The sequence below is a fragment of the Motacilla alba genome, chromosome 7, assembly GCF_015832195.1.
Source record: "Motacilla alba alba isolate MOTALB_02 chromosome 7, Motacilla_alba_V1.0_pri, whole genome shotgun sequence".
NCBI lineage: Eukaryota > Metazoa > Chordata > Aves > Passeriformes > Motacillidae > Motacilla > Motacilla alba.
In genome coordinates, this window is record NC_052022.1 from 24,076,248 (window position 1) to 24,101,178 (window position 24,931).

General features: G+C 40.8%; 1 protein-coding gene across 3 annotated transcripts in view; it reads left to right on the forward strand.

Annotated features, from left to right (window-relative positions):
- Nucleotides 1-24,931, forward strand: part of ITPRID2 (ITPR interacting domain containing 2) — a 40,196-nt gene that overhangs the window by 13,665 nt on the left and 1,600 nt on the right. For 2 of the 3 annotated variants that reach the window (XM_038142407.1, XM_038142409.1), the window contains 9 exons: nucleotides 2,850-2,922; nucleotides 9,071-9,159; nucleotides 12,187-13,410; nucleotides 15,968-16,048; nucleotides 16,416-16,543; nucleotides 17,548-17,698; nucleotides 18,734-18,799; nucleotides 19,465-19,845; nucleotides 24,765-24,889. In XM_038142407.1, the coding sequence (XP_037998335.1) occupies nucleotides 2,850-2,922; nucleotides 9,071-9,159; nucleotides 12,187-13,410; nucleotides 15,968-16,048; nucleotides 16,416-16,543; nucleotides 17,548-17,698; nucleotides 18,734-18,799; nucleotides 19,465-19,845; nucleotides 24,765-24,875 (2,304 nt within the window). In that variant the 3' untranslated portion in view covers nucleotides 24,876-24,889. Of the gene's footprint in view, nucleotides 1-2,849; nucleotides 2,923-9,070; nucleotides 9,160-12,186; nucleotides 13,411-15,967; nucleotides 16,049-16,415; nucleotides 16,544-17,547; nucleotides 17,699-18,733; nucleotides 18,800-19,464; nucleotides 19,934-19,967; nucleotides 24,733-24,764; nucleotides 24,890-24,931 lie in introns of those variants that run through there. The other variant, XM_038142408.1, reaches the window with a different exon arrangement.

Sequence of the window (24,931 nt, forward strand, 5' to 3'; positions counted from 1 at the left end):
CTTGCTGCTCAAATTGTAAGAACTATGTCTATATTCTTAAATGAGTAGATGCTTTTGTGGACACATTTCAATGTGACTGTTAGAAGTTCAGCAGTGAAGTTTTTCATCTATGTGAAATAGATACAGAAAATGAAGGATATTGTGATTTCATTGGTGAAATTAAGAAAGCAAGTGAATAGAAAAGCCACAGAATTTTACAGTGAACGATGAAGTGATGATTTAGAAGATATTGTGCCTCGTGTCATATTGTCATGATCAGTTCTTCTAGATCACCTAATGTTGTAGCTGAAGGCACTCATTAAGCAAAAAAATAGGTAATCAAGCCTCTTGTGGTTCCTAACACTTGTTTATTCCAGTGTGTCCTACCCACATGTTGTGTGGTCATCTACTGAACCAGAACAAAGGACTAGTCCAGTTGAGAGGGAAAAAAAGAAACTCAGTGCATTTTGATTTATTTCTTTTTCCTGGCTCAGTTTTCAGCCAGATAATTTTCTTGATACAGCTTGTTGTGTAGCTGCAAAAATGTTTGCATTGGCACAATTGGATGGGACTGAGCAGTAATGCATTTTGCCGTATATTTCAGAGGAGAAATCCATTTTTTGTACCCTTGGGCAAAACTGAAACAATTAATGTATTTTATATACATGTATATACATGTGTTTATATTAAAAAGAGGTGTGGAATTTTCCTTCAGTGTAAGCTGGCTGGAAAGACTCGCTGAATTCTGCTCAAGTGTGATGTGTTTGCAAAGTTTTGGTTGCACACTTTGTGTAGTGATGCCAGGCATAAACACAGCTGTTTTGGCAAGACAACATATGATGTGGGATGGGATTGTGGTGGATTTTTCGTTTATGCAATATTGTATATACTTATCAACTGTCTACAGATCCCTAGGAGGGAGGGATTCAGTTTTGCTGAAGACATTTTAGAACAATTCCTGGCAGTGGGATTTTATTTTTGTGCGTCTCTAAGCAGTACACTAACAATAAACTGTATTAGAAACAGTGACAGTAACTCCTCCCCCTCTTTTCCTAGCTTGGAGTGGAGTGCATTCTTATGCATAAGAAAGATGACAGATATATCAAGGAAGTTCTTTCCAAGGCTTACGAATGCCTTGGAGGTTTGCGTGCCCTTCGGAAGTCTGTGGCTGTGAAGATAGCTAGTGTGGGAGTGAGTCAGGACAGGATTTCCCCCAAACACCCACTCCTGAGGTGGCCAATGACAGTCCTGAAGGTCACTTACCAGCATGAATATTGGCTGGAGGGATGGGGAAGGAGCTTCTGTGTGCTTGAGGGCTGCACTGTGCTGTGGACACTGTTGGAATGCTGTCTCCCAGCCAAGGACAGGAGGTGGGTGGTATTTAAATGAGAAGAGGCTTAGCTTTTGGAAGGCTGCAAATTTAGCCATCAGAAACTGGGGGGTTTGAGAGAATCAAGACACCTTCCTGGAAGGCCAGTTTTATTAAAGTGTCTGTAAGATTATTTCTTGTTCTTTATTAAAAAAAAAACCCCAAAAAACCAAAATAACACACAAACTTAAATTCTTCCTAATCTTAAATGGTGAGCCCCTTCTTGGAGGGGCTCACCTTCTTGGTGAGCCCACCCTTGGATGAAATAAGGGTTTACCCCTTTGGTACAGCCTTCGTCTCCTAAAAGAACACAACCCACTAGGTTTATTGTGCAAAAGTAATGCTGCTCACTTATTAATGGTAAAAAGTTCAGGCCAAGTACTTCTCAAAACCTTTGTAACCAGGAAAATGCGCTTTTGTGGCTGCTATACACATGAGATCAATGCAAATATAGCCTCTTCTTTAGCCAAATACTAATTTTGGATCATCAACATCAGTATCTTGATTTTTACATTTTTAAGTTGGTAAAAAATTGAGATGAATTCATTGCATGATAATTTTGAAACTGGGCTGGCAGCCCGTAAGAGGGAAGGGTTGGGGATAGTTGGACAGGGGGGTTATGCATGTAGACTTGCGTGTGATCCATTAGGATTTTTTCTGGATCACATGCAAAAAAAGAGAACATATTCTAGGTTTTGAACCAAACAAAGGCCTCTCTGTTGAGATTTTAGGCATATTCTTTTCATTGTTTGAACATTTGCCTGAGAACTGCTTTCTTAATAAGACTCTGTTTCACAAAGTTACTGAATGAAAGGATTCATTTTTATGTAGTTTTAAATTTCCCAGTTGAAATGTGCATGGATGTGAATACGTTATCTTCCTTTTCTGTACTGGAAGACATAAGAATTATTTCCACGAGCAGTGGCATGGTGAAGTCTGGAATAGGTTCTGGCTGGGTCTGAGTCCTTCTGCTGGAGGACTGGTGGCTTGCAGGAAATAGTTGGTAGGGCAGCAGATGACAGTCCACGTGTGCTGACCTCCCGATACGTTTTTCTGAATGTATTGTACTTATTCTTTATATTCGTAGGAAGGGCCAAGAGTTCTGACTGGAAAATGATAATACTGTAAAGGTGGTCAGAGGTGATTTTCACACAGTAATTTTAGTGTTTTTTCAAAGAGGAACTGAGAGCTCTGTGTTGTCACAGGATGTGATTTCCAGGTCTTTTGCGTGCAGTGGGTAACCAGAGGGGAGGTCTGTGCTCTCCGTGGGAGGTGCTGCCCAAGGATCACTGTTCTCCTGCAGGAGCATTGCTGAATGCCTGGTGAAAATTGGTTCAAGGAGATCACAGTTTGCTCCTTCAACCAGTATAGGCTGTTCAATTGGAGGAAAAAACCACCAAAACCTCCTCCTGCATGTGCAGTGTGTATAGCTTAGGCATTCTTAAGCACAGAAATGTATTCCAGTTAGCCTGACAAAATATTCATCTCCTCTTCCTGATAGATCCAGAGTACAGAGGGGGATCTACCTCACGTTTCAGCTACACATCAGCTAGCAGTGACCAAGTCAAGGAAAGGTGAGTAGACTGCAACTTCTGTGAGGACATCAGACTGCTGAGTGTCCTTCCATCTCTGAAAGGCTGATTCAGATATTTTAAGCTTTTAAAGCTTGTTTTCTCTCTAGAAATAAAAAAGATCTGGGTCTTTTTTTAGCTAAATCACAGAACATTACTACAAAGTGGCAACCAAATTACAGGCAAGACAGCAGCCCTATAACCTCACTGGCTGTTTTCACTTTTGTGTAATTGATGGTAGTTCAGATGGCCTGAAATGTTAATTCAGATTGTGTGGGATTTTTTTTTTTTCCTCAGTAGATCCTGTAATTTAAGATACCCATTTAAACTGAAATTACATTGTTTTAAACCTAAATTGCATGATAGATGCAGCTTTTTTCCTATGCACTACTGCTCTGTTCTGCAGGCTGCCTGCACAGAAAACTAGTGTCTACACCCACGTGGAAACTGTACTCCCTCACATGGAGAACACTGTGCACTGGCTGTTGTGGTTCACTTAGTTTGTGCTTTCATTTCGAATTCTTATTTATGTGTTTCATGGCTTGGGAGGGGGATAAAGATGATTTTTAAGTTTATTTTGTGATTGTTACTTTGCCCAGTGTGGGCAAGTGAAGTTCATTCTCTAGCTGATACGTTTAATGAATGAGGAACTAGAGCTTGTTGTGCTTAAGGAGGTGCTTAGATGCGTGCAATTTCTTGGTGAAACATGAATAGCATCTCTAGATACTTAAGAGAGGCAGAAAAACCTGTCTAAAGAAACACAGATCGTCTTATTTGCATTTGCACAAATGAATTGACAGTTGTGTGAGCTGTCAGCTGAATTGCATTAGTGTGGTTAAGAGTGCCCAGGACTGTGTTGGATGGTAATGCCTGGTTATTGGTGATAGCTTGTGCTACTTGTTCATCAGTGTTCTGCACAACTCAGCCTGGTGCTCACTAAGCTCCTCTGCTACAAACATAGGCCTCTGAGGATTGTCAGAAACCGAATCTCTGACTGTTCCCAGTACTTCCTCCTGACATGCTTCCTCCTTTCTCTACCTGCTTTACATGACTACATGAAGAGAGGTGCAGTCTTTATAGGGCAGGTCTCCTGTTTGCTGGCCTCTCCAGCTTCAGGGAGACCTTTTCAGAGAAAACCAAGTTAAGGAACCAGGAGCTGCAGTCAGGGAGGAAAAAAAAATTGTTTTCATCTTTTCTGCTCCCAGTAGTTATTTTACCCTCTTCTTCCACCACACAAGAAAGAAAAGTGAGATGGTCCTGTGTGTACTTGCTGAAAGGTACCAACATTTCTAGCAATGGGACTTCAGTCTGAGAGAAGCAGGTCATGCTGGGTCATGTTTCCCAGGCACTACGTCCCTCCTATTTCTGAATACACTTTGCACAGATTAGTAGTGGCACTTTATTATCAGGCAGGCATTGCCTAGAGTTTTCTATGACTTATCTGACGAGGGTATCAATGCCTGCACATTTGCTAAAAGTTAGTCCAAGACCAGGATTTTATTTCACCTGGGAGATGCAAAAAATTTGTTCTATGTGGATTTCAGTCAAGTTCCCAAGAGGAAGAACATTTGACAGAGAACTTACCCAAAATGTAAAAAAAACTGAAGCCAACTTTTTTTTTTTTTTTTGCAAGTTGTCCAACATGAGACTGAGGCCTTTCATCCTGCTTTCTCAGAGTGGTTCACCAAGTTAGAAGGCTTCCAAAGTTAGTGGTCACTTATTAAAAATGCTGACCATTGTGTCTGAATGAAATGCCACTCTTGCTAGCAATCTCATGAGGTGGGATCAGCATGAAATTCAGCCGCAGGTCCTCTGTTGCAATGTGGTTTCAGTTGACAATCCTTATGCAAACCCACTTTTTTCAATGGCTTTGTCTCTACGCTGCATAAGCACACATAAACTAAAGATTTGTTCCAAATGAATACTTCCCCTGAAGGAATACTTCTGTACTTCTTTTTTTATGTGGTGGTATTTCTTTGTCAATTAGTAGGGTTGGTGTTCTTTGGTACAGATTATTAGAAACCTTGCAGTGTCATTTTACATCTACACAGAGGGCTATGGATGCTTTCTCTGAAATTTACAACGGTTTGTAAGGCATATTAAGAGAGCCTTTAATAAGAAGTACTCAAATTAAAAAAAAAAAAAGAGATTCTCCTTCCTACTGAAATAGTCTGGTTGCCTGTTGACTGTTATGGTTGAACAACACAGTCTACTGTTGTTTAGACTCCTAATTAAAGCATGTTTCTTGTCTCAGTTGTTTTAGGAACACAAGAATGAAAAGCTTCAAGTAGTTTGCGAAAACACGGCACTGCTAAATGTCCACTATAAAAAAGCATATTGCAAAGTAATCTGGTAGAAAGGTTTGTTAGTGCAAAACCAAAATTCTTACTGACATCTCATACAGCAGCACCTTCCATTCCAAAAAAATGCCCCAAAAGCAAGACAAATACGGGTGCAATGCCTAGAGGAAAAAGTATTCTCAAGACACTGCAAATTGTGAATGTCTGGTTGTTGGCATCCACATGCTCTGTGAAATTTTGAGTAGCCACAGACCTGTTTCCTTTAAGGCATTAAGGTTATGGGTTTTGCAAATTTAATCCTTGAAAGGGAAGAAAGCACATCATCAGCACTTCCTGTCTTTAATATATTATTGTATTTATAGCTCTCTGTGGGTGCAGCTCCACAGGAGATTGGAGATGGGGGAGTGAGAAGAAAACATCTGGAACAGATTTAGTATTTGTGGGAGTCTGTGCTTATCTGTCCAGATGCAAGGAAATCCCCAGGGACTCAGAGGGTTTTTGCAGCAGGGCTCCCTATTGGGCTGGTTTTGTTAGTGCTGGGGTGCATGGTGTGATCAGTGTGCAAAGAAATGACAACTGATATTTAATCCCATAATGAAAAACCTCATAGTTAAGCTGGGAATGTAATTTATTGATTATCTTATAAAATACAAAGTGCATTAGAACTTTCACAATGGTGCAGGTACAAGAAACAAATATTAAAATTTTATGGACAGTTTCCACATATTTCTTCTCCTCTTCTGTGTGAGCAGTTGAGTGACACAGAAGACGTGAGACTGACACTGGTAGCTCATTATTGTGTTACAATAGGTGAACTAATCATTTCCCTGACAGGGATGTTCTGATGAATCTGCTCTCACATTTTGTAAACCACAGACTTGTTTCTTCATCATGCGTTCTTTGTTTAGAACATTTTCAGTTTATTTAGGTTATCTGTGAATACACAATTTTTTAAGCATATATTCAGTGCCCAAATATACTTTGATTTTTTAAAATATAGTTTAAAATGACAATCCAATAAGCATTTTCATTAGTGCTCTGTTAAACTGGGATGGGAGTTTGATTGTTCCTGCTGGTTTTGTTTGTTGTAGCTGGTTCCTTCTTCCACACTTTTGTTATTATCGTGCCCCTGGCCTCTTCCCAGTAGTTGAGAAGATTTCCTCTGTGTAGTGTTGACAGTAGCTTTGAGTGGCAGAGTCAGTGCTGTGCAGTGGTACCTTTTGCAGAAGGTACATTTGGCTTCCTGGGGTTGCACAGGGCAAGGGATGATCCCAGCCTGGCCCCTATAAACCAGCCTTTGGTGCTGAATTTTCTGTACTCAAGGTGAAGAGAGGTGACCCATATCCCATTGAAAACTCCTTGTCTTAAGATTCTCCTTTGCCAGGAGGCCCTTTAGTCAAGAGCCAAATGTAACTCTGAAGCTTTTCTTGAAGTGTTTTCCTATTTTCCCCTTGTTTGCTTGAATCTGAGAGGTGTCCAGGTGCTGTAGAGCAGGCTACATGGCTGGATCAGTCTTGTCAAGAGGGTGGATACCATTATGTATCTGTATATCCCAGTATACTAGTTGGAATTTCCAGTTTTTTCAGAACCAAACCTTGTTATTTCACACTGATTCAGTAGAGATTCCAGCTCTTTATAATTTTTTACTGCATTGACATCATAGGGATGTTGTGGAGAACCCTAAGAACTTGCAAAGGACCAGGGTAAGGTGTGGTAGCAGATGGCTACTCAGAAAATGTCTTTTCTGATTTGCTTTAAAATGTTTAAATATCCTAGGAGCTCTGTAGCACAGAAAGCAAGGGATAACTGTATAAAGGGGATAGGTCTCCTTAGGTTGAACCAAGGCAGTCTGAATCTGTTCATACTGTGCCAGTCACTTGCCATGGATGAATGAGGCTGGTGTGAATGGCTGCTCTAGGCTGATCCCTTGCCTGGTGGTATCTGTCCTGTGAGGCTGTCAAAGCATGTCCATAAATAACCACCATTTCTGCTATAGAAAATTATCTGAAAGACTGATTTTAACTTTAGTACTGTGTCTCTGACAAGTGCAAGAATTGATTTCAGAAAACATATAGATGTAATTTTCCTTTCTATAGCTGAAAAGGAAATACTGACTGAGAAAGAAGCAGAAGGGCAGGTCAATATTCTGTTGAACAGTAATGAAGTTTATGCACATGAAAACAGATGCCAGCACATGCACTGGTGAATTGCTTTATCTGAACTTTTTGGGATCCCTTCCCAAAGAGAGGCTAAGGTTTCCACCAGTAGTGTGTTTTTTTTTCCCTCTTCTATTAAAATTCACCAGATAAAAAAAGAGACAGAGGAGGCCGAAGTGTCTGGCAACAAAATTAGATGACTATTCACCTTGAAGAAGGTAACAGCTTCCCCCCAGCTTCAGCTGTAGTGGCAAGCTGATCATGGCATGCTCTTTCAGCTGTATTAAGTGAATTTGTCAGTTAATAAGATCCAGTTCTCAGGGAAGTAATTTCCATTGTCCTTACTGGGAGTTGGGTGGGGATGTCTGTCTTGAGGTAGAAAAGTTGTTTGTCATCGCAGGATATTGTGGCTACCATGATAACAGAGCAGCAGCACAATTTGAAAGGCACTCCCTAAAAGCTGTGTGACATCACTGATACAGAAGCTTAGTGGGCAGTTTGCCTCTACTGGTGTTCACAGGCTGTGCAGGCTCTTACTTACTTCTGTGTTAGTAAAGTGTTTATCAAAATTAATACTAAAAAAATCAGTTGTGAATATCCAACAGTTTTCATAATGCATGCCAATGCATTGAGCTGTGAACTGGGATCAATTATATGACTACATTTAACTGGGGCAAAATTCTGCATTGAGCCTTTGAGAAGGCAGAGCAAGCTCTCGCTTAAGGCTCGAGAAGAGGAGGTGGCAGGGGTCTGTGGCTACAGGCCACTGTAATTACTTCCCATTTCCAAGATTTTATACTTTTGCTGGGATCTAAAGGTGAGACAAGGTTGTTGCCCACCTCAGGCTGAGTAAAGTGTTTCTGGTGCCATAAGGTAAATGTTGCACTTGCTGGGTGCTTCCTGTCTTCAGTCAGGAACGATATACATGCAATAGTGTGCTGCAGAGCTTGCTGAGATCTCCCTGCAAAGCTGCTTAGTGAGTGCAGTGCTTGCACCAGAGGAAATCACTCCTGGGAAGCACTTAGGGTTTTAGAGCCTCTTTAGGCTATTTTAATGCTTACCTAATGAGAGTAGAAAGGAACAAGCAGAAGGCTCTTATCTCGTGTGTAAAATGAGCACTGGGAATGTGCTTTGGCAGATTGCCCATTGATGTGTAAGGGATGTTCTGCATTTGTCTGCTAACCCAGTGGAGGACCCTCTCCAGCAGTAGGCAGAGTCCTCCACATGGCCCTTTGTGCCCATGTGATGCTGTCCTTTTGGGTGTGTGGTGTGGTGTAGGCTGGTAGGAGACCAGTGATCTTCAGTATCTCCCTGATCAGGAGAGGAGTCAAATCTGTACTTTTCAACACAAAAGCAACTCTTCCACTCCCTGTGTTTGAATTGATCAGTGATGCAGTTTTGTGGGAGGAAAACTCCAATGGTGGCAATATCCGCAGGGGTTTTTTTTTCCACAGCACAGGAAGGAAAAATGTAAAAAATGGTTGCTTGAAGTTTTTCAAATAGGGCTTTGGGTGCGAGCGATTTTGCTTGAAACAAACGAGTTGTTTCTCTGTTTCGTTCAAGGTGGAACCTGTAAAGCAATTGTATTACCCATTTAATGTTACTTTGCTGTAAAAGGAAAGCTTGTATAGAATGGGATTGATCTTGAAAGGCTGTATAAAGTAATTACAGTTGGGTTTTGGTAATTTCAAACAGATCAGCTGTTAAGGACAGCGAGTCAGCACTCTGACAGCAGTGGCTTTGCTGAGGACTCTACAGACTGTTCTCCATTCAATCAGCTTCAGGTAAGGACCTCATCCTGTGGCTGAAATTCTCCTGATTAGTGTGAAACAGTAGGGAAGGGTAGTAGGGATGTTGATGTTTGACTGCTACTGTGACTGTCAGTCTAGATCTATAAAATCATAGTTTTCAGAGCTGGACCTGCCAAGTCCCTGTGTTCAAATTTGAAAGCCTTTCTGGTAGGTTAATCTGGGTGTACTTGGGACTGGAATAAGGTCTAAATTCAGTGTGTTCTGTTTGCTGTTACTGGTATATCTTTTCTCACTGTCGATTCCTCTCAGTAGTGGATAGAGATTAAGCTCTTGAAGGATTATAGCTATTCTGCTGATTGTTTCATTTTTTATCTTTTTTTGCCTTCCCACTGCCCATGTTCTTCTCTCCCCTGCCCCCTGCATTTTTTTTTTAATTACCAACTGCCAGAAAATGAAAACAATTTCACACTAGCTTTACTGTGAAGATAGACAAATTTTAGTTGGTCATGACCTTCCATGCTCTTTCTTGTTCTAGTTTCTTTGATTTTAGTCCCAGAAATTGCTGTGATGCTGACCAGACACCTCATGTCTTAGGGAAAGCTTTTGTTCTAGCCTGGTGTTTAGGTGTCTGCTCAATACACAGCTTGCACAGCATTGTATTTGATATTTTGGAGAGCTGTTCTCCTGGTTCTCTTAAAACATTCACACAGTAATAGCCATGATTTGATTGGCCTGTCAGTCAGCCAGAGAAGAGCCTTAAGTTGCATCCTGTTCTCAAGGCCAGCTATTTCTGAGACCTAGACCACAGCCCAAAGTAATAGATGCAATTCTGGGTATCTCCAGCAATTTCATTTCTATAGCTTGTATCTGCTGAACTGTTTCTTATGCTAACATGTGTTTCTTTCTCCCTTGTGGCACACCAAGCATTTTAAAAGCTATTTGGCAGTTATTAGGAAAAGTTTTTTACCCTGTTCATCCATCAGTTTGCTTTTTATTTTGGTGCTGGAATTCTGAGTTTTCCAATTTAGTAATTCTTCAACTGAGTACCAAAATAAAAGCCAAGACAGTGTTAGTCTTTGTCTCCCTTAAACATCAGCTTAATGCTTTCCAAGAGCAAGAAAGGGGAAGGAATACTCAATAATGGGAAAAATGATCCTGAGCTCCTGCAAAGAGCATAATCATCTGACATACTTGTTCAGCTCTCTACAGAGCTGTGCATGCACTGAGGTTGACAGGCATTTTAGAAGGTGACTCAGAGGAGAGTTGGTCACTCCTGATCTTTATGATGGTTGCAACCTGATTAAGAGCCCACTAAAAGTATGTTGCAGCTAAGTACCCTTTCACTGGAATATTGCTGGAGATTATCTGTGTTGGCTGTAAAGGGAAGAGGTTTTTGTTTTCTGTTATGCTGTTTTGAAAAGGTATGTTGAGGCTGCATGAGGTTTGTGCCATGGAGTTGCTAGGCTCTGCTCTGCCACCTTCACTCCTTAATTCTGACCAAGTGCTGAGCTGAATTCAGAAAATGTGGGTGAATGATGCAGCTAGGGGAAATGAGAACTTGGCAGCTGGAGAAGGGAATCTGTGAAAAGATTAAGGGGATACAGAGGAGTATATATTGTTTCTTAAAAGTATGGTAATTTAGTGCCACCTACTGTTAAATTATTGACTGTAGCACCCATAGTCTTCCTCTGAAGCTCAGAGGAAGTTTGAACCATATTGCCTTTCATCTCTGACTTCCATAATTAAGATTTCTATGGGAGATTTTGATATTGAGATAGGGTATTCTGCAGAGGGGTTTTGTGTTACCAAAGAAGCCAGAATTCTCCATCCAAGTTCTTATGCTTTACTCATAATTGAACAATGGGATGGAGGATTAGGACACAGATGGACACACATGTAGCCCACATGATTTCACCTGAACATTATAATCTTTTGCTCATTTAGTACCTTTAACTGAAAAACCATCTGAACATGCGCATTCTTTCACAATAATTTGTGGCTGTGCCAGTGAGTGCAATGTTAGGTGTGTACGACATTCATGGCTAAAATCTTCTAGATGGTTGGAGAAGGAGCTGTTGCCTGACAAGCATCATAAGTAATCTCTTTAGAAGGAACTAATAATTAATGTCCTAATGGCAGGAAGAACTGCAGAAAGTAGAGATAGAAAAATTTCTAGTTCATGCATCAACTATGATAAATTTCCAAGAGTGTACTTGAAACTACATACTCCTAGGGAAATGTCTTATGCAATTGTAAATACAGCAGTCAGTCAGGCCAGCTTCAAGAATATGCTTTACAATGAATAGATCTCTTCTTTTTTTCCTTTCTCTTAAATGCTTTTCCTGCCATTTGTTACCTATTAAATTAGCAACTCCCTCATTCATGTGCTCGGTTATTTAGAATGAAAAGGGGAAGAAGTATCAGGAGAAAGGAAGGATGGGCTAATAGTACCGGATGTGGTCTTCAACTGAGATTAACATCCTAATGTGGTACTGTCAGTCTTCAACAATTCTTTATTTAAACAGGCTTTGTTTATGGGCAGACTGGCTTTCCCATTCTTGGTGTTGTCCTGTAACACAGTTTCACTACAGTCTGCAGTTCTCCTCACTTGTCTGTATATATTTCCTAATGCTACCCTTCATTTAATTGTTGTGAACTTTTATAAATGGGAAGTGCTTTGTACCATGACCCAGCTCTCTGTTTGTCATCACTACCTAAAATACTAGCATTGTATTCTTCTTGCTCTTACTCTTTTGCCACTTCTGTTCTTTTTACAATATTGAATTTATTATCAAATCAAAGGAATGTGTGAAGAATTTTCTCTTTAGAATAATAAAAACCTCTTTTTGGTGCCATACTTCGTTGTACTCCTAATGTATCTGATACTATGGTTTCTTTGTTCTCTGTCACCGTTTTTCTTGCACACTGAGTGCATTATTCTTTCTGCTTCCCACCCCAATGCCCAGTGAAGGTGTTCTTAGACTCTTGGCCTGACTCCTGAGAAGGCAGTAGTTGAGTCTCCAGTACATTCACTCCTTTGCTGTCTCATATCTTTCCTAGGTTCAGGAGTCTTTGCAGGGCATGGGAAGCAGTGCTGACAGCTGTGACAGTGAAACAACTGTGACATCGCACAGTGAGGAACAGAAGACACCGATAGCCAAGGAACTGCCCTGTTTTGATAAGTTTGAGGAGGAGGAGGAGGAAGATGATGAGGAGGAGGATTATGACGATGATGAAGAGGATATTATCTCTCAAGTAGAGAGACGAAAGGTAGGGGCATCTTCTGATAGCAGGAGGAGTGAAGACAGAAAAATTAGTGACTGTAAAACTGAACAAAATCAAGAACAAGAAAGCAAGTCATTTCATATATCAGAGACAGTCCAAGGAGGGGTCAGCTCTAATGAGAAAGACACTTCCAGTGAGCAAAAAGAATCCGACCTGCTGGAGGAAGGCAGTGTGTTTGAGTTTCCACAGTATCATACACACCATATCCTCAAGTCAATGCAGTCTCTGGAAGGTGATGGCTCCTCCACATCATCTGTGGACAGAGTTCAGGTTGCCTTGCAAAGAGCTGAGATGAGGATAATGAACTCACCTGAGTCCAAGGCCAGGTGCACTCTGCTTAAGTCGAAAGATCTTCTGAGGAAGCAGAGACTCTGGTTTGCTGAATCCGGCTATCCTCTAAGGCGGTCTCAGTCTCTCCCAACTGCATTGCTGAATCCAGTCAAAGTGGTGTCCTCTGTGAATGTTCAGTTAACTCCAGGAAAAGAGACTCTCTGCAGTCCTCCTTCTTTTACCTACAAGTACACACGAGTGGAGGAAGACAAGGAAACAGCATCTGAGAATGACAGAAGTGAGGATGAGGCAGCCTCCAGCCATCCTGTGTGCAAATCCACACTGTTTATTGCGCCTTCGTCCTCCAAGAAAGAGGTGCCCCAGGCTGGGCCCAGCAGGCTGTCTGAGGAGCTCAGTCCCACCAGGGTACAGAGCTGCCCCCTGCACATGCCAGCAGCCATGTCCCGGTCCACGTGCTCTCTCCATTCCCTCCCCACGGAGTGGCAGGACAGGCCGCTGTGCGAGCACATGAGGACGCTCAGCACCCACAGTGTCCCAAGCATCTCTGGCTCTTCCTTCAGTGCCATGCTTTCCCCCTTCAGCTGCCCCTTCTTTCCAAGGCATGGAGTTCCTCATCGTCCTCCTGCCATGAACCCACCCTCCACTGTGGAGATGCAGCTACGCAGGGTCCTACATGACATCAGAAACTCTCTGCAGAACCTCTCGCAGGTAAGAGGAAGCCTAGTTTTGCCCCTGGACAAAGGGGCTTCTTATTTTATCTTTACCAAACCAAGGTGATACCTGAATATTCCTTTGTGTAGTTCAACAGATTAGGGAAAAAAAGATATTTTGTTCAAGTCAGATTTGCTACTGTTTTAGGAGCTTCTGTTTAAACAGGCAAGTTTGAAGTGTTCAAAGGTGGGAGCTTTAGGTTAGATATTAGGAAAAAGTTTTCCACCCAGAGGGTGGTTGGGCACTGGAACAGGCTCCCCACAGAAGTCACAGCACCAAACCTGATGGAGTTCAAGAAGCATTTGGGCAATGCTGTCAGGCACATGGTGAGACTCTTGGGGCTGTCCTGTGCAGGGCCAGGAGTTGGACTTTAATGACCCTTGTAGGTCCCTTCCAAGTCAATATATTCTCTGATTCTATGATCATCTTTTCAATGTTTCACTTTTCTTGCATTTAATGTTTTCTTGTTCCAGTTGATCCAGAGTGATTTTTTTCCAGTATTTTTTATTTTTTAGCTTTTATGCATATTCTTGGATGGGAGGGAGGAACAGTGTACTCTTTATCAGCTATTATTTTATTTTAAGATGAGAATCATTAGATTTAGTTTTAAAAATGCATATTTATAGAATTACAGAATGGTCTGGCCAATCCTTTGATTTCTCTTCTCTGTGACATACTTCTCATCTAGCTGGTAAAAGTGCATTTTTTTCCTTATACTCACAAAGCTTCAATAATGATGCCAGTGATTGATCTCTGTGTATTTCTTTGCTGTTTCATGCCAATCTTTTCCACTTGCAACTCTAGAGCTAGCCAACATGTTCTTGATACCATCAGTCTTTTATTAAGAACTGATTTTGTCAGAGCATGTGAAATTTTATCCATCTTATCACTCAGAGAAGAAAAGCTTGAGAATGCAAGCACATAAATTTTACCAATTACTGCTGCACCTTCTGCTCCTCCTCTCCTGATTGCCAGCTGTTCCTCCTCTGCCATCCTGGTTCTGCTGTTTTCTTAGGTAGTGATCCAACTTAGGATCCTGCAAGCTCCTGCAGGAGGCTGTGTGGGCAAGGCAGTTACAGGCTCTGCTCGTTTATGTATGAATATGTGAATACTATTCAGTTGTAGACCTAAAATCTCTGTGCATTTAACCCAAGAGCAAACCTGCGCCTGCATGCACCATATTGCAGGCGTGAGGCTGTAGTGGCCTTTTTTGGGCCCCTGTTATTTTATTGACTTTGCCACTTGTCAGAAGTTAGAGGTGAATCCAGTCTTCCTTTGGTTCTGTCAGCTGGCCTTGCTTCTCAGAGCAAGATTTGGTGCTGTGGCCAGCTCTGCAGCAGGAAGCTGTGGTCACCTGTGTTTTAAGTCAACCATTGCTCCAGATGATGTTCATGGTGTGCTTGGGAAAAACCGTTTGCAGAACTTAATCTTCTCTAGAGAATTCTCTCATGTACCAACTGCAGCCTTGATCTGTGTAAGGTTACAGTGTGCTCAGTACTTCTGCCACACATACCATGTTAACTAAACCTGCTGAAAAAGAAATCTCTGTGTTACATCCAGTACTCAAGCTGGTTCACTCAAAAACAAAAAAAAAAAAGGGCATTGAAGGGGATAATAACATTTAGCCCACTTGTTCTTCAAGCATATTTTGTCTAAATTAGTTTCATTTTGGGGGCTTGGTCCTTCTCACAGCAAAGATTCGCTTCTTACAGTAGAGATTGAGTTTGGCACGTAGCATACTCAATGGCTAAAGAGAAAGTTAGAATGTTTAAATATTTGATTCTGATTTTAAGAGGAAATGGGGAGGACTAGATAAGTTGCTGATAGAACAGGGAACAAAGAAAGCTGGCAGAGGAAGGATAAACCTGTCCCCTTGATATGATCATGTTGGAGCAAAACTTCTCTGTATGAATGAACGTGCTTCAGATTTTCCATGACATATCAATAGTCCTTTGAATTCTTTCAAAATTATATTGGACAAGCTGTCTTTCATGTTTGAGAAGGTAAACATTTTTGCTGTTTCCACTGTTCTTTGTTGTGCTGTGCCTCTACATGTAACAAACCCCTGGATTTTATCTGTTTGCTCCATATGTTGTTGCAACATGCAAATAGAAATTCTTCAATCTTGTTTTCATGAGACATCATTAGCAAGCTGGGGTCTTTGAATGAAGGCAACATAGTGAGATTGAAAACCAAAATGAACTAAAATTCCCCAAACTAAGAACTGAAGAAAATCCCATGACAAATTTGACTACAATCATGATTTCAAAATGGGACACAGTTTAATTTGCTCAGTTATGGTTTTGGAATTGTTGTTTTTATCATTAGCTGAGACAATTGGGTCTACTAAGTTTTCAAGCATAAATTGTTGCACATGTGTCAGTTAAGAAGAGGTGCTGACATTTTGTAAGGTTGCCTATTTGCAGCACAGTATTTCCACGGCTTGCAGAAATCTCAATGCCAGAAAGGTTGTGTTTTAGTAGCTGCTTTTGGAGTGTCTGTGTGTTCAAGAGGATGCCTTTCCCATTTCAAATTGTTCGTTTCTTACCCCTAGTACCCAGTGATGAGGGGTCAGGACCTTTCAGCTGCCACTGGTTACACTACTCAGAGATCATCCATTCTACCTCTCTACGAAGTAAGTGACCCTATTTATGGAGTGGTACTCAGTCAAAATAAAATACAAGGTAACATCCTAAATGTGTCACAGACTGTGCTAACTTTGGGCAGTTCCTTGTCTTTGTTCTCAAGAGAGAGCTTCCCGCAAATAATGCTAAAAAGGAATTAATCTAAATAAACTTTCATGTGTTTGCTTGTATGATACAGCCAAAAATGCTGTTTTCTTGAGTCATTGTGATGGCACAACATGCATCTTCCATCATATGCTGAAGTTGCTGAGGTGCTGTTGACTCAAAAGGCTCATCTCGGCAAATGTGGCTACAGGATACAAACTTACTTTAATTTATTTTCCCATGTAATTCATTATTATATTTTTATTTCCCCAGAATACTTTCCAGGAGCTGCAAGTGGTGAGGAGAAATCTAAATTTATTCAGAACCCAAATGATGGATTTGGAATTGACTATGTTGCGTCAACAGACCACGGTTTATCAGCACATGACAGAGGAGGAACGGTAAAATGACGTTCTTTAAAAAACAAAAAAAAAGAGAAAATACTCTGGCCTATCAGAAAATGTGTTACTGCTCTTGAGATCAGCAAGAAATCGAATCATTTCAATTTGAACAGGGTTGGAGATGAGGTTTTTTGCCAAAATCTTATTTACTCTTTTCTTTATACATCTTCATTCTAGAGTTTTTTACTCTTTGTTTCTTCCAATCCCTATTTCTCACTAATTAATTTTTTTCTGCATCCTTTCTCCAAAGTGATTCTAGAGCTGCAGATTTTAAGGGTTGTTATCATAGGATACATGAGCTTAGGATATTGCAGGGGAAAGAAATCTTAAAGATTTTATTTTAGATCACTCCCATCTTTGTAGGTGTAAATAAAGAATGAAATCTGTAGCATTCAGATGCTTTTCCAACTTTCAGTGGCTACTCAGCAGGCTACAGATGGCATTCATATTCTGGCTCCGAGTGGTTGTGCTCGCCAGGAGTTGCAGCAGATCTGGAACAATTTCTGTAACTGATTATATATTTAGTTTAGTTGAATCAGCTCTTGGCCTATCACTTTAAAAGTAAACATGTTTGAAATCAGTTGGCTGCCTTAGACTGTGACTTCCTGGCCAAAATGTAGCTGTGAGTGCTGGGGAATCTGTAACCACACAGGAGAAGTAACATGTGATTACTGCATTACTCTGTGGTGCTTGTTCTTATCAGTTTTAAATTGAATTTGATTCGATATATGTAGAAATACCAATTTCCTCTGCCTTTAAAGCTAAAATTTTTGGATAATGTTCTGTGGTACACTATGTGGTTTTGTTTTTTCTATGGACTGATACATCTTTTCTATAAATGAAGAAGACTTCTGGGCCATGTAGGCATTCAGCTAACATTTCTGTGTTCTGCTTTGAATTCCCTTGCATGAAGTCCTTTACTTGTGGCACTGTCCTGCTCAGTCACCTCTTTGCAGCTGAGTGCAGTGAATGCTTTTGTTCTTTTTGTGATGGCCTTGCTGTAGATTCGAAGCTGATCAGCTGCAGAGCCTGAGGAAGTCCGTCCGCATGGAGCTGCAGGAGTTGGAGATGCAGTTGGAAGAACGTCTGCTTGCCTTGGAAGACCAGCTCAGAAGTCTGCACATGTCTTCACCTTACAGACCTCAGGCACACATAGTAAGTATTAGTTTTGCAACAACATTATGTTTTTTCTCAATGTAATGTTCATCACAGAATCGTAGAATAGTTTGGGTTGGAAGGGACCTTTTAAAGATCATCTAGTCCAACCCTCCTGCAATGAGCAGGGACAAGTAAAGTAATAACTCATAACTGTTGTAACTCTTAGAGTGGGATGGAATCTAATGATGCCGTGTGTATCAGGGGTCATATTTTCTCATTTTCAGTCAATATTTCACCGTGGGGAAAAGGTGTGTGACTTTCTTGGTGTTCATACATATCAATACATACCTTGTGGGATTTTAGGCTGAGAAAGGCATACCTCTTCTGTCAGTGCTTTGTTCTTTTTCCTCTTCATGACCCTGAATTTTCACAGTTTTGGTAGCTGGAGCTTATGTCTGAAATCCTAGGAGCATGGTGATGGGCTTTCTGGAGTTCTACACTGATTTTCTTGAGAGATGGGGGCAGAGAGATGAAACATTCAGAGTGTTTCTCTCCCAAGAAACAGAGTGTGCTTTCTCTCTAGCTCTGCCAATCCATGGGAACAAAAACATACTTTCTCTTATTTTTTGCTCAGCGAAAGATTGTTCCTCTGGTTTTTGCTGCAATTCTGTCGTCAGCCAAACAAAAGAAGCACAGACGAAAAGTGTCATATGTTCTTCCTGGGTTTCATTTCTCTTTCTTAGCCAATCATCTTCTGTAGAAGCAGCACAGGCACAAGCCACATCTTCCTCTTCAGTATTTTGTCATGGGGAAAAAAATTGAAACCCAAGAACAGGAAAATATGGTATTGCTGTGATCTCAAGCCAAACTTGCGTTCTTTGAACTGTATAAATAACTTTTTATTTGTAAATCCTTTTATAGAAGAGGGCCAGCTTTAAAAATGACTGAAATTAACTTTCTCCAACCAGCTCCACTTCCTGTTTCCAACTTTCTGGTTTTACAGAAACTTGTCTGAGATGCAGCTTGTTTATATACTAGCTTCTCAGAGCTCTAAGAAAGTCCTAAGTGCATTAACTTAACTTAATTTTTCAGGGTATGTATGGAAGCAGAAGTGCTGATAATCTGTCATGTCCTTCTCCATTGAACGTCATTGAACCGGTAAGTGTTTACTCTGTGTTTTACTGATGAAAAGAACCAGGAAGGCTTTACATTAAAATAGGTTGCAGGAGATTAATTTGACACATAATTTTAGAAATACTTTATTCCCTTAAATAGCTTTGTTGAAAACAACTGCAGTTTTCCTTTAGCAGATTTAACTGTAGGTGTGTCTGTAGAGTCTTGTTAGCTTTTAAGAGGAATATATAGAAGTGAGATATTTTTTCAATTAGTTGATACAAATGGTGGTACTACCTCATTAATTTTCTAGGAAAATTATTTTTTTATATTTCTGCACATTTTCTGCTACTGAAAATAAGTAGTTCAAAAACTGCAGAAAGGAAAGAACAAACAAATGAAAATCAAGCCCTTACGTGTGTGCCTGTCAATGGCTCTGGCAAGATGTATACATGTTGCAAAAGTCGGTGGCTTGGGGAAGAGCCACAATTTTTATTTATGTTGGCTTTAAAAAGGCACATTCCTTTTTATGATCCTCTTTGTTGCAGTAATAAAGGCAAAGGATATATTTATTTTATAGCTGTATTTGTTGCATTCCCTCATTGGAGGGAATGAGTAAGTGATTAAATAAATAGCAAGAAAACATAGTTATGTCTGTATGTGGCTTTTTTGTTTGCTTATTCAGGACTGTTTCTTTTCTGAATCCTTAGGTCTCTGAGCTCATTCGAGAACAGTCATTTCTGAAGTCTGAACTGGGTTTAGGACTGGGAGAGCTTGGACTGGAAACTCTCCCAGCAGAGGGTACAGAGTCGGTATTCTCCCATGGAAACTCGGATTCCTCTTCGGTGTGCTCTGGTCACACAGGTAGAAAAGCTAAGAGTCAAAGCAAGAAGTTGTACCGAGCCTCTGTTGCCTTAACACCAACTCCCCCGCTGAGAGCAGGCACTGGACAGCCAGTGGAAAGCTCTGAGGAGCTTGCAGACTCCAAGCCAGAGGTGGAGCACAAACTTGAAAAAATCCCTCTCATGCCTTCAGTTGATGAAATCCACAAAGCAGTGGAGCAGGAGGAGCTGCAACAAGTCATACGGGAGGTGAGGAAGGAGGGGCTGAGATCTGGGATGTTTGAACTGAATTTTCTGAAACCTAGAGACAAGGCTGGCTGTAACTCCTGTCCACTGAGTTTTCTCTTCTGTCTCCAGCCAAGGCTCCGTACTGTTCCTGTGCTGTGTCTGAAAGCTCAGAACATGTCACTAGGTGTTGGAGCCACAGCTCTGTTTATGTGCAAAGCAGTGGATGTTTTTTTCAGTGGAAGTGGTTAGCATGTAAATTAATAGCTAAGTATGGCTGGGAAAGAACTTGCTGTCTCTACTACTTAGTTAAGCAGCAGTATTGCAGATTCCCAAGTGAAAATTTCTGTCATGTTTGCTTGTTAAAATGCCAGACTGGAGTTCATTGAGCGGTGAAATAACGTTTCAGAAACAATGCTGTAGTAAATGCTAAGCGTACTTTCTAATCCCTCTGCCCCAACCACTAAGGACTATAGGAATGTGAGTGAAACAGGCTGAAGGCAGGTGGGAAGTTATTTCAGAGTTTGAGTGATTTTGGACCAGTCGTATTGGACTAGTTTTATTGGCAGTCAATGAAAGTGAGGAGTGCTTAGTTATTTTTCCTGTGGGTCAAGTTAAGAAACACGACTAAAACTGTGTTTTCTTAGTGGCATGACAGAAAAGCTCTCTGGCAAGTAGTATAAACGGGGAAAGGAAGCCAAAGAAACTACTTGTTCTGAAAAGAAGTGCCTGTGGAAAATTGGAGCGAACTTAGCTCTGAAAACAGAAATGGGAATTGAGAACTTGTAGATTTTATTCTCTCTTCTTCACAAGAGAAGGACCACTTAGACTTTAGCCAAGGGTCACTGGACACTTAGCCTTCAGCTTGTCCCTTGAAGCTTTTGTATGGCACTGCCATAGACCACTGAAGATTAGGTAAGATGTTGTGCTTAGAAATGTACAACAGGCCAGGCTGTAATGCCGTGGTGCCTTCCAGGTCTGTGTGTGTTGAAGCAGTGGATAATTGGAACCAGCTTTACCTTAGATTTGTCTGTGAAATGGATGAGATGCATGCCACTCAACAGAAGAGTGGCACATGAGATATTTAGCACACCTTGCACTGTGCTTCTGATTCTGCAGTGAAGCCAGGATGGCCTTTGTATCCAGGCTGTCTGTAAAAATCCACCTGTCAGAGCAGTGGTGTCATGGTGGAAGGTTGCTAAAGGAGAAACTGAGATAGGAAGGAGAACTGTAATTCAAAAGCACTGCAAAAGCAAGAGAGACAAAAAGAAAGTGAGCTGAAGTCAAAGGACAGAATTATTTCAGTCAATATTTTTTCTGAGGTTAGCCTCTGTGAAAGTTCCTCTTTAGCTTCATTAGTTGACAGCAAATAAAGATGTGTACTCTTTGCACAGAGATTGTTATTTGGGTGTGTGGCACTGAGGACATTGTAATGCTGAAAGAATCCACACTGAACTGAGAGGCTACTATTCAAAGATGAGTAGTCAGCAAACAACTGAGCTTGACTCGCTTTGTGAATATTTGAGCACACAGAGAGATTGTCCCTCAGTTTAACTTCATTGGCAGTGGGTTCTGGATCAACTCAAGATTTTCTCACCATGAGGAGTTTTGCAGGTCAGAGTGGAGATGCATTGGCTCAAAGCACTTGGTAGATTTTGCAGAGCCAGAGCATGCTATTAAACACATATCAGGAAAATGTTTATTGTTTCATAAGAGTTAAAACAGAGCATACATTGAAATTATGCCTTGCTTAAATAGCCCTGTTGTTAGCTAAGGAATTACAGTTTCATTGTCAAAAGAAAGAAATCTGGTAGGATGCATTCTTGAGGTATGCACTCACAAATATTAAACCCTTGCTCATTCCTCCCATTCTCTGTAGCTGTGTGACCTTGTGTTGGGAAGGGAGAAGCCAGGCAGTGGGTGTGATATGCCTGGGTGGGCTGTAATGCATGTGAACTTTGACCTGTAACTATTTGTTCCATGAAAAAACCCATGGTGTTCACTTTTGGCAATAATGGACTAACTCCCTTGGAAAAACACTCAGCAACATGAAGTGTTAAAATAGCAAACAGTAGCTCTCTTGATGAAATGCAGTCTGGCCTCCACAGGATTATCACATGCAGTACTTACTGCTTGACTTGTGTAAGTCACAGGGTCACTAGAAGGGCCACCAGCCCCTCTCGCTCTGCTCTTCTCCAGTTTAAAAGATGTGCTGGTTCAAAGATCTTTCTGCTTATGAGCAGTGGAAGTTCTGATTTTGCTAACAGTTCTTCATTATAAATGACACTTAATGAAGTTACACTTTAAGGAAAGGTATGATTTTCCTGTCATCAGCTGCTTTAAGAGGCTGTAATGAGTCTTAATGGGACAGAGATGGTCTGGCAGAGAATCATCCCTTTTCCATTTTCCATTCAAATCCATGTTAGCTTAGCATCTCTCAGAATGTCTGTAGGTTGTTGACATGTGCAGGCGTTGGGTTCTTCATCTTATTATCTTGAGCATGAAATCTCACCAGCTGCTGCCATGAAGAAGTGGCATGGGAAGAAAACTGAGTAGGAAGCAATTCTTTGAATTATAGAAAATGTACTTAAGATCAGAAGTATAAGCACTGTGAAAAGCCTTGTTCCCATTTTTCATTAGTTGGTGAAGAATACCTATCTCAAAATTTGCCACAAGTGGTGCACTTCACTCTCAATCAGTTCCTTATTTAGCAGCAACATAATATTGCAGTAATGGTAATTCTTTCCTAGGAAAAGAGGTAATTGTTTTACCATTGTAAAAATGAGAGTGATACTGTGTTTTCAATGCAATATTGAGTATTGGTGTTGTATCAGTGTAGTAAATATAGCATAAATGAGTGGTTCTCCCATTTTTCAAATGATCAATTTTTCATTCACTTGTTAAAAAGTCATTGATGGAGCATTCATTGACTGCTTTTCTGTCTTCTGTACAGAGGGAGCCTTGGCAGGGGGCCGTGTGCTCCGCAAATAGAGCAAATAGAAGGTGCACCTTGCCTTAAATCATTTATAATGAAAAAGGCAAATATTGGCCATTGGTCACGACACGCGCGTGGTACTGAGTCACTGCAGGAGTCAGTGCTGGCTCACCACACAGGAGTGACCTTGCTGAGTCTGGGAAAGAACTGGGAGGGGGAGGGAGCAGAGGCTGTGAAAAGAGGCAGTGGAGGGTGGCCTTGTTGTTGTCCAGACAGGAAGGTGAGAAGCAGAGGACTCAAATAATCAAGGTCAAGCCAGAAGCTTTGGAAGAGCTGAGAATAGAACAGGAGCTGCTTTGCTTCCAGTCTCTACTTTGTTACAAGACTGTCTGTCATACTAGATCCTTTACTTGCTAATTTGGGAAGCTTTTATGAGCTTTTTTTTGGAAAGTGAGATTTATTTTTGTCTGTGTGTTGAGAGAAGGGTACAAAATGACTGTTCTGTAGCGTACTCACAGACCCACCCCATGAGATACTAAAGAAGAAAGATGGAGAGAGCACTGGGGGCTCTCTTATGCCTGCTGGACTGTTGCGGTGCTGTGTGCAGGTTCCCTCTGCTTGCATTTCTAAATCCCAAAGCCCTTACCATGCTGACAGTGGTTCTAGAACTTTGTACATCAGTGTGTTCATCAGCATAGACATCCTCTGGGCTTTCGGCTGTTGGTGAAACAGGCTCTATTGCACAATGGCTTTTCTTTTGTCTGTTAATCAGCAAACAACCCAACTGGAAACCTGTTTCCCAATAATATTGTAGTCTCTGAATTTCTGCTTGATGCAAAGTAGTAATGAAATGAGGAACTTTGCCACACTAATGGTTTAGGGATTGAATTGCCTGCCAAAGAGAACAAGGGATAAATAACCTGCTGCTAATGCTGCTGCCACCCTTCTGACGTTGTTGCTTAATCCTTTTGACGCACCAGGAAAAGGGGAGACTAACATGAAAAAGAAAAATGTATTGCTTAACTGGGATGCTGAGTGCTTCTGTGTGACCTTAGGCCAGGCTCTGGCTCTTACCCCCCTGCACCTTCTCACAGTTGTTGTCCTCCTCTGTCCTTGGATCTGTATCTTACTTGTCCCTCCTGAAGACCATCCAAAAAAATAAGTTAGTGCCAAAGATTTCCTGTACTTGCAAGAAGCCCATGCTGTTTTTCTTTGTCATTCTCTGCTCTTTTCCAGCATAATATGCTTTTGTAGAACTGTGTTTTGCCTCCTTTTCACCTTTGTTTTCTTTACTGTAGCAATCAGTGCTCTGCTCTTTTTTGTTGTAGCCTCTGCCACACTCACATGCACTACTGGAAACTCCTTGGTGTGTTTTATATAAAACTTAATGAGTAAATGCTTTGTCACAATCCTGTGAAAAATAGCCTTCACTGGCATAGATTAAACCCCTGTGGCCCATTGATGATGTGAGCAACTGCTGAAATTCTTTGTCTTTCCTGCTAAAAGTATGCAATTAGGATTTGTCTCCTTTTCAATTCTTTGAAATCAACAGGTTGTGTTCATGGACTTGGACCTGTTCTGCTGTGTAATCCATTTGTGAAAGGGATCAATCCTGCCTTCCTTTTCAAGAGAATAATAGCTTGTCAAAAAGTAGTGCATTTGGGATGCTTTTGACGTATATATCCTAAAATGTTTTTCTTCAGAACTTTGCATAGTTGAAATGTATTCTTTTCTTAGCATAAAAACCAGATATCCTAAGTGTAAAACATAAACATATTTGCCATCTGGAAGTATAGAACTAGTTTAATTTTCGTTTATACAATTTGCAAGAATTTCAAAATTACTTACAGTTATTATTTCATTTTTCTAATGTTTTTTCCAGTCACAGTTTTGAAAGTTGAATTTTATGGTGCATGTTGGTAGTGTCAAACATATCTGCAATATCATTTAGTTTTATCCATTGTTTATATAAATTACTGACCTTTAAACTTTGGCTAATCCCTTTCAGATCAAGGAATCTATTGTTGGTGAAATAAGAAGAGAAATAGTAAGTGGATTGTTAGCAGCGGTATCGCCCCAAAGCAGATCTGCAGCTGCAAAACAAGATACACAGCCATGAAACTGGTACTACAGGTAATCTTTGGGGATCTGCAAGAACCAGATTTTATTTTTATT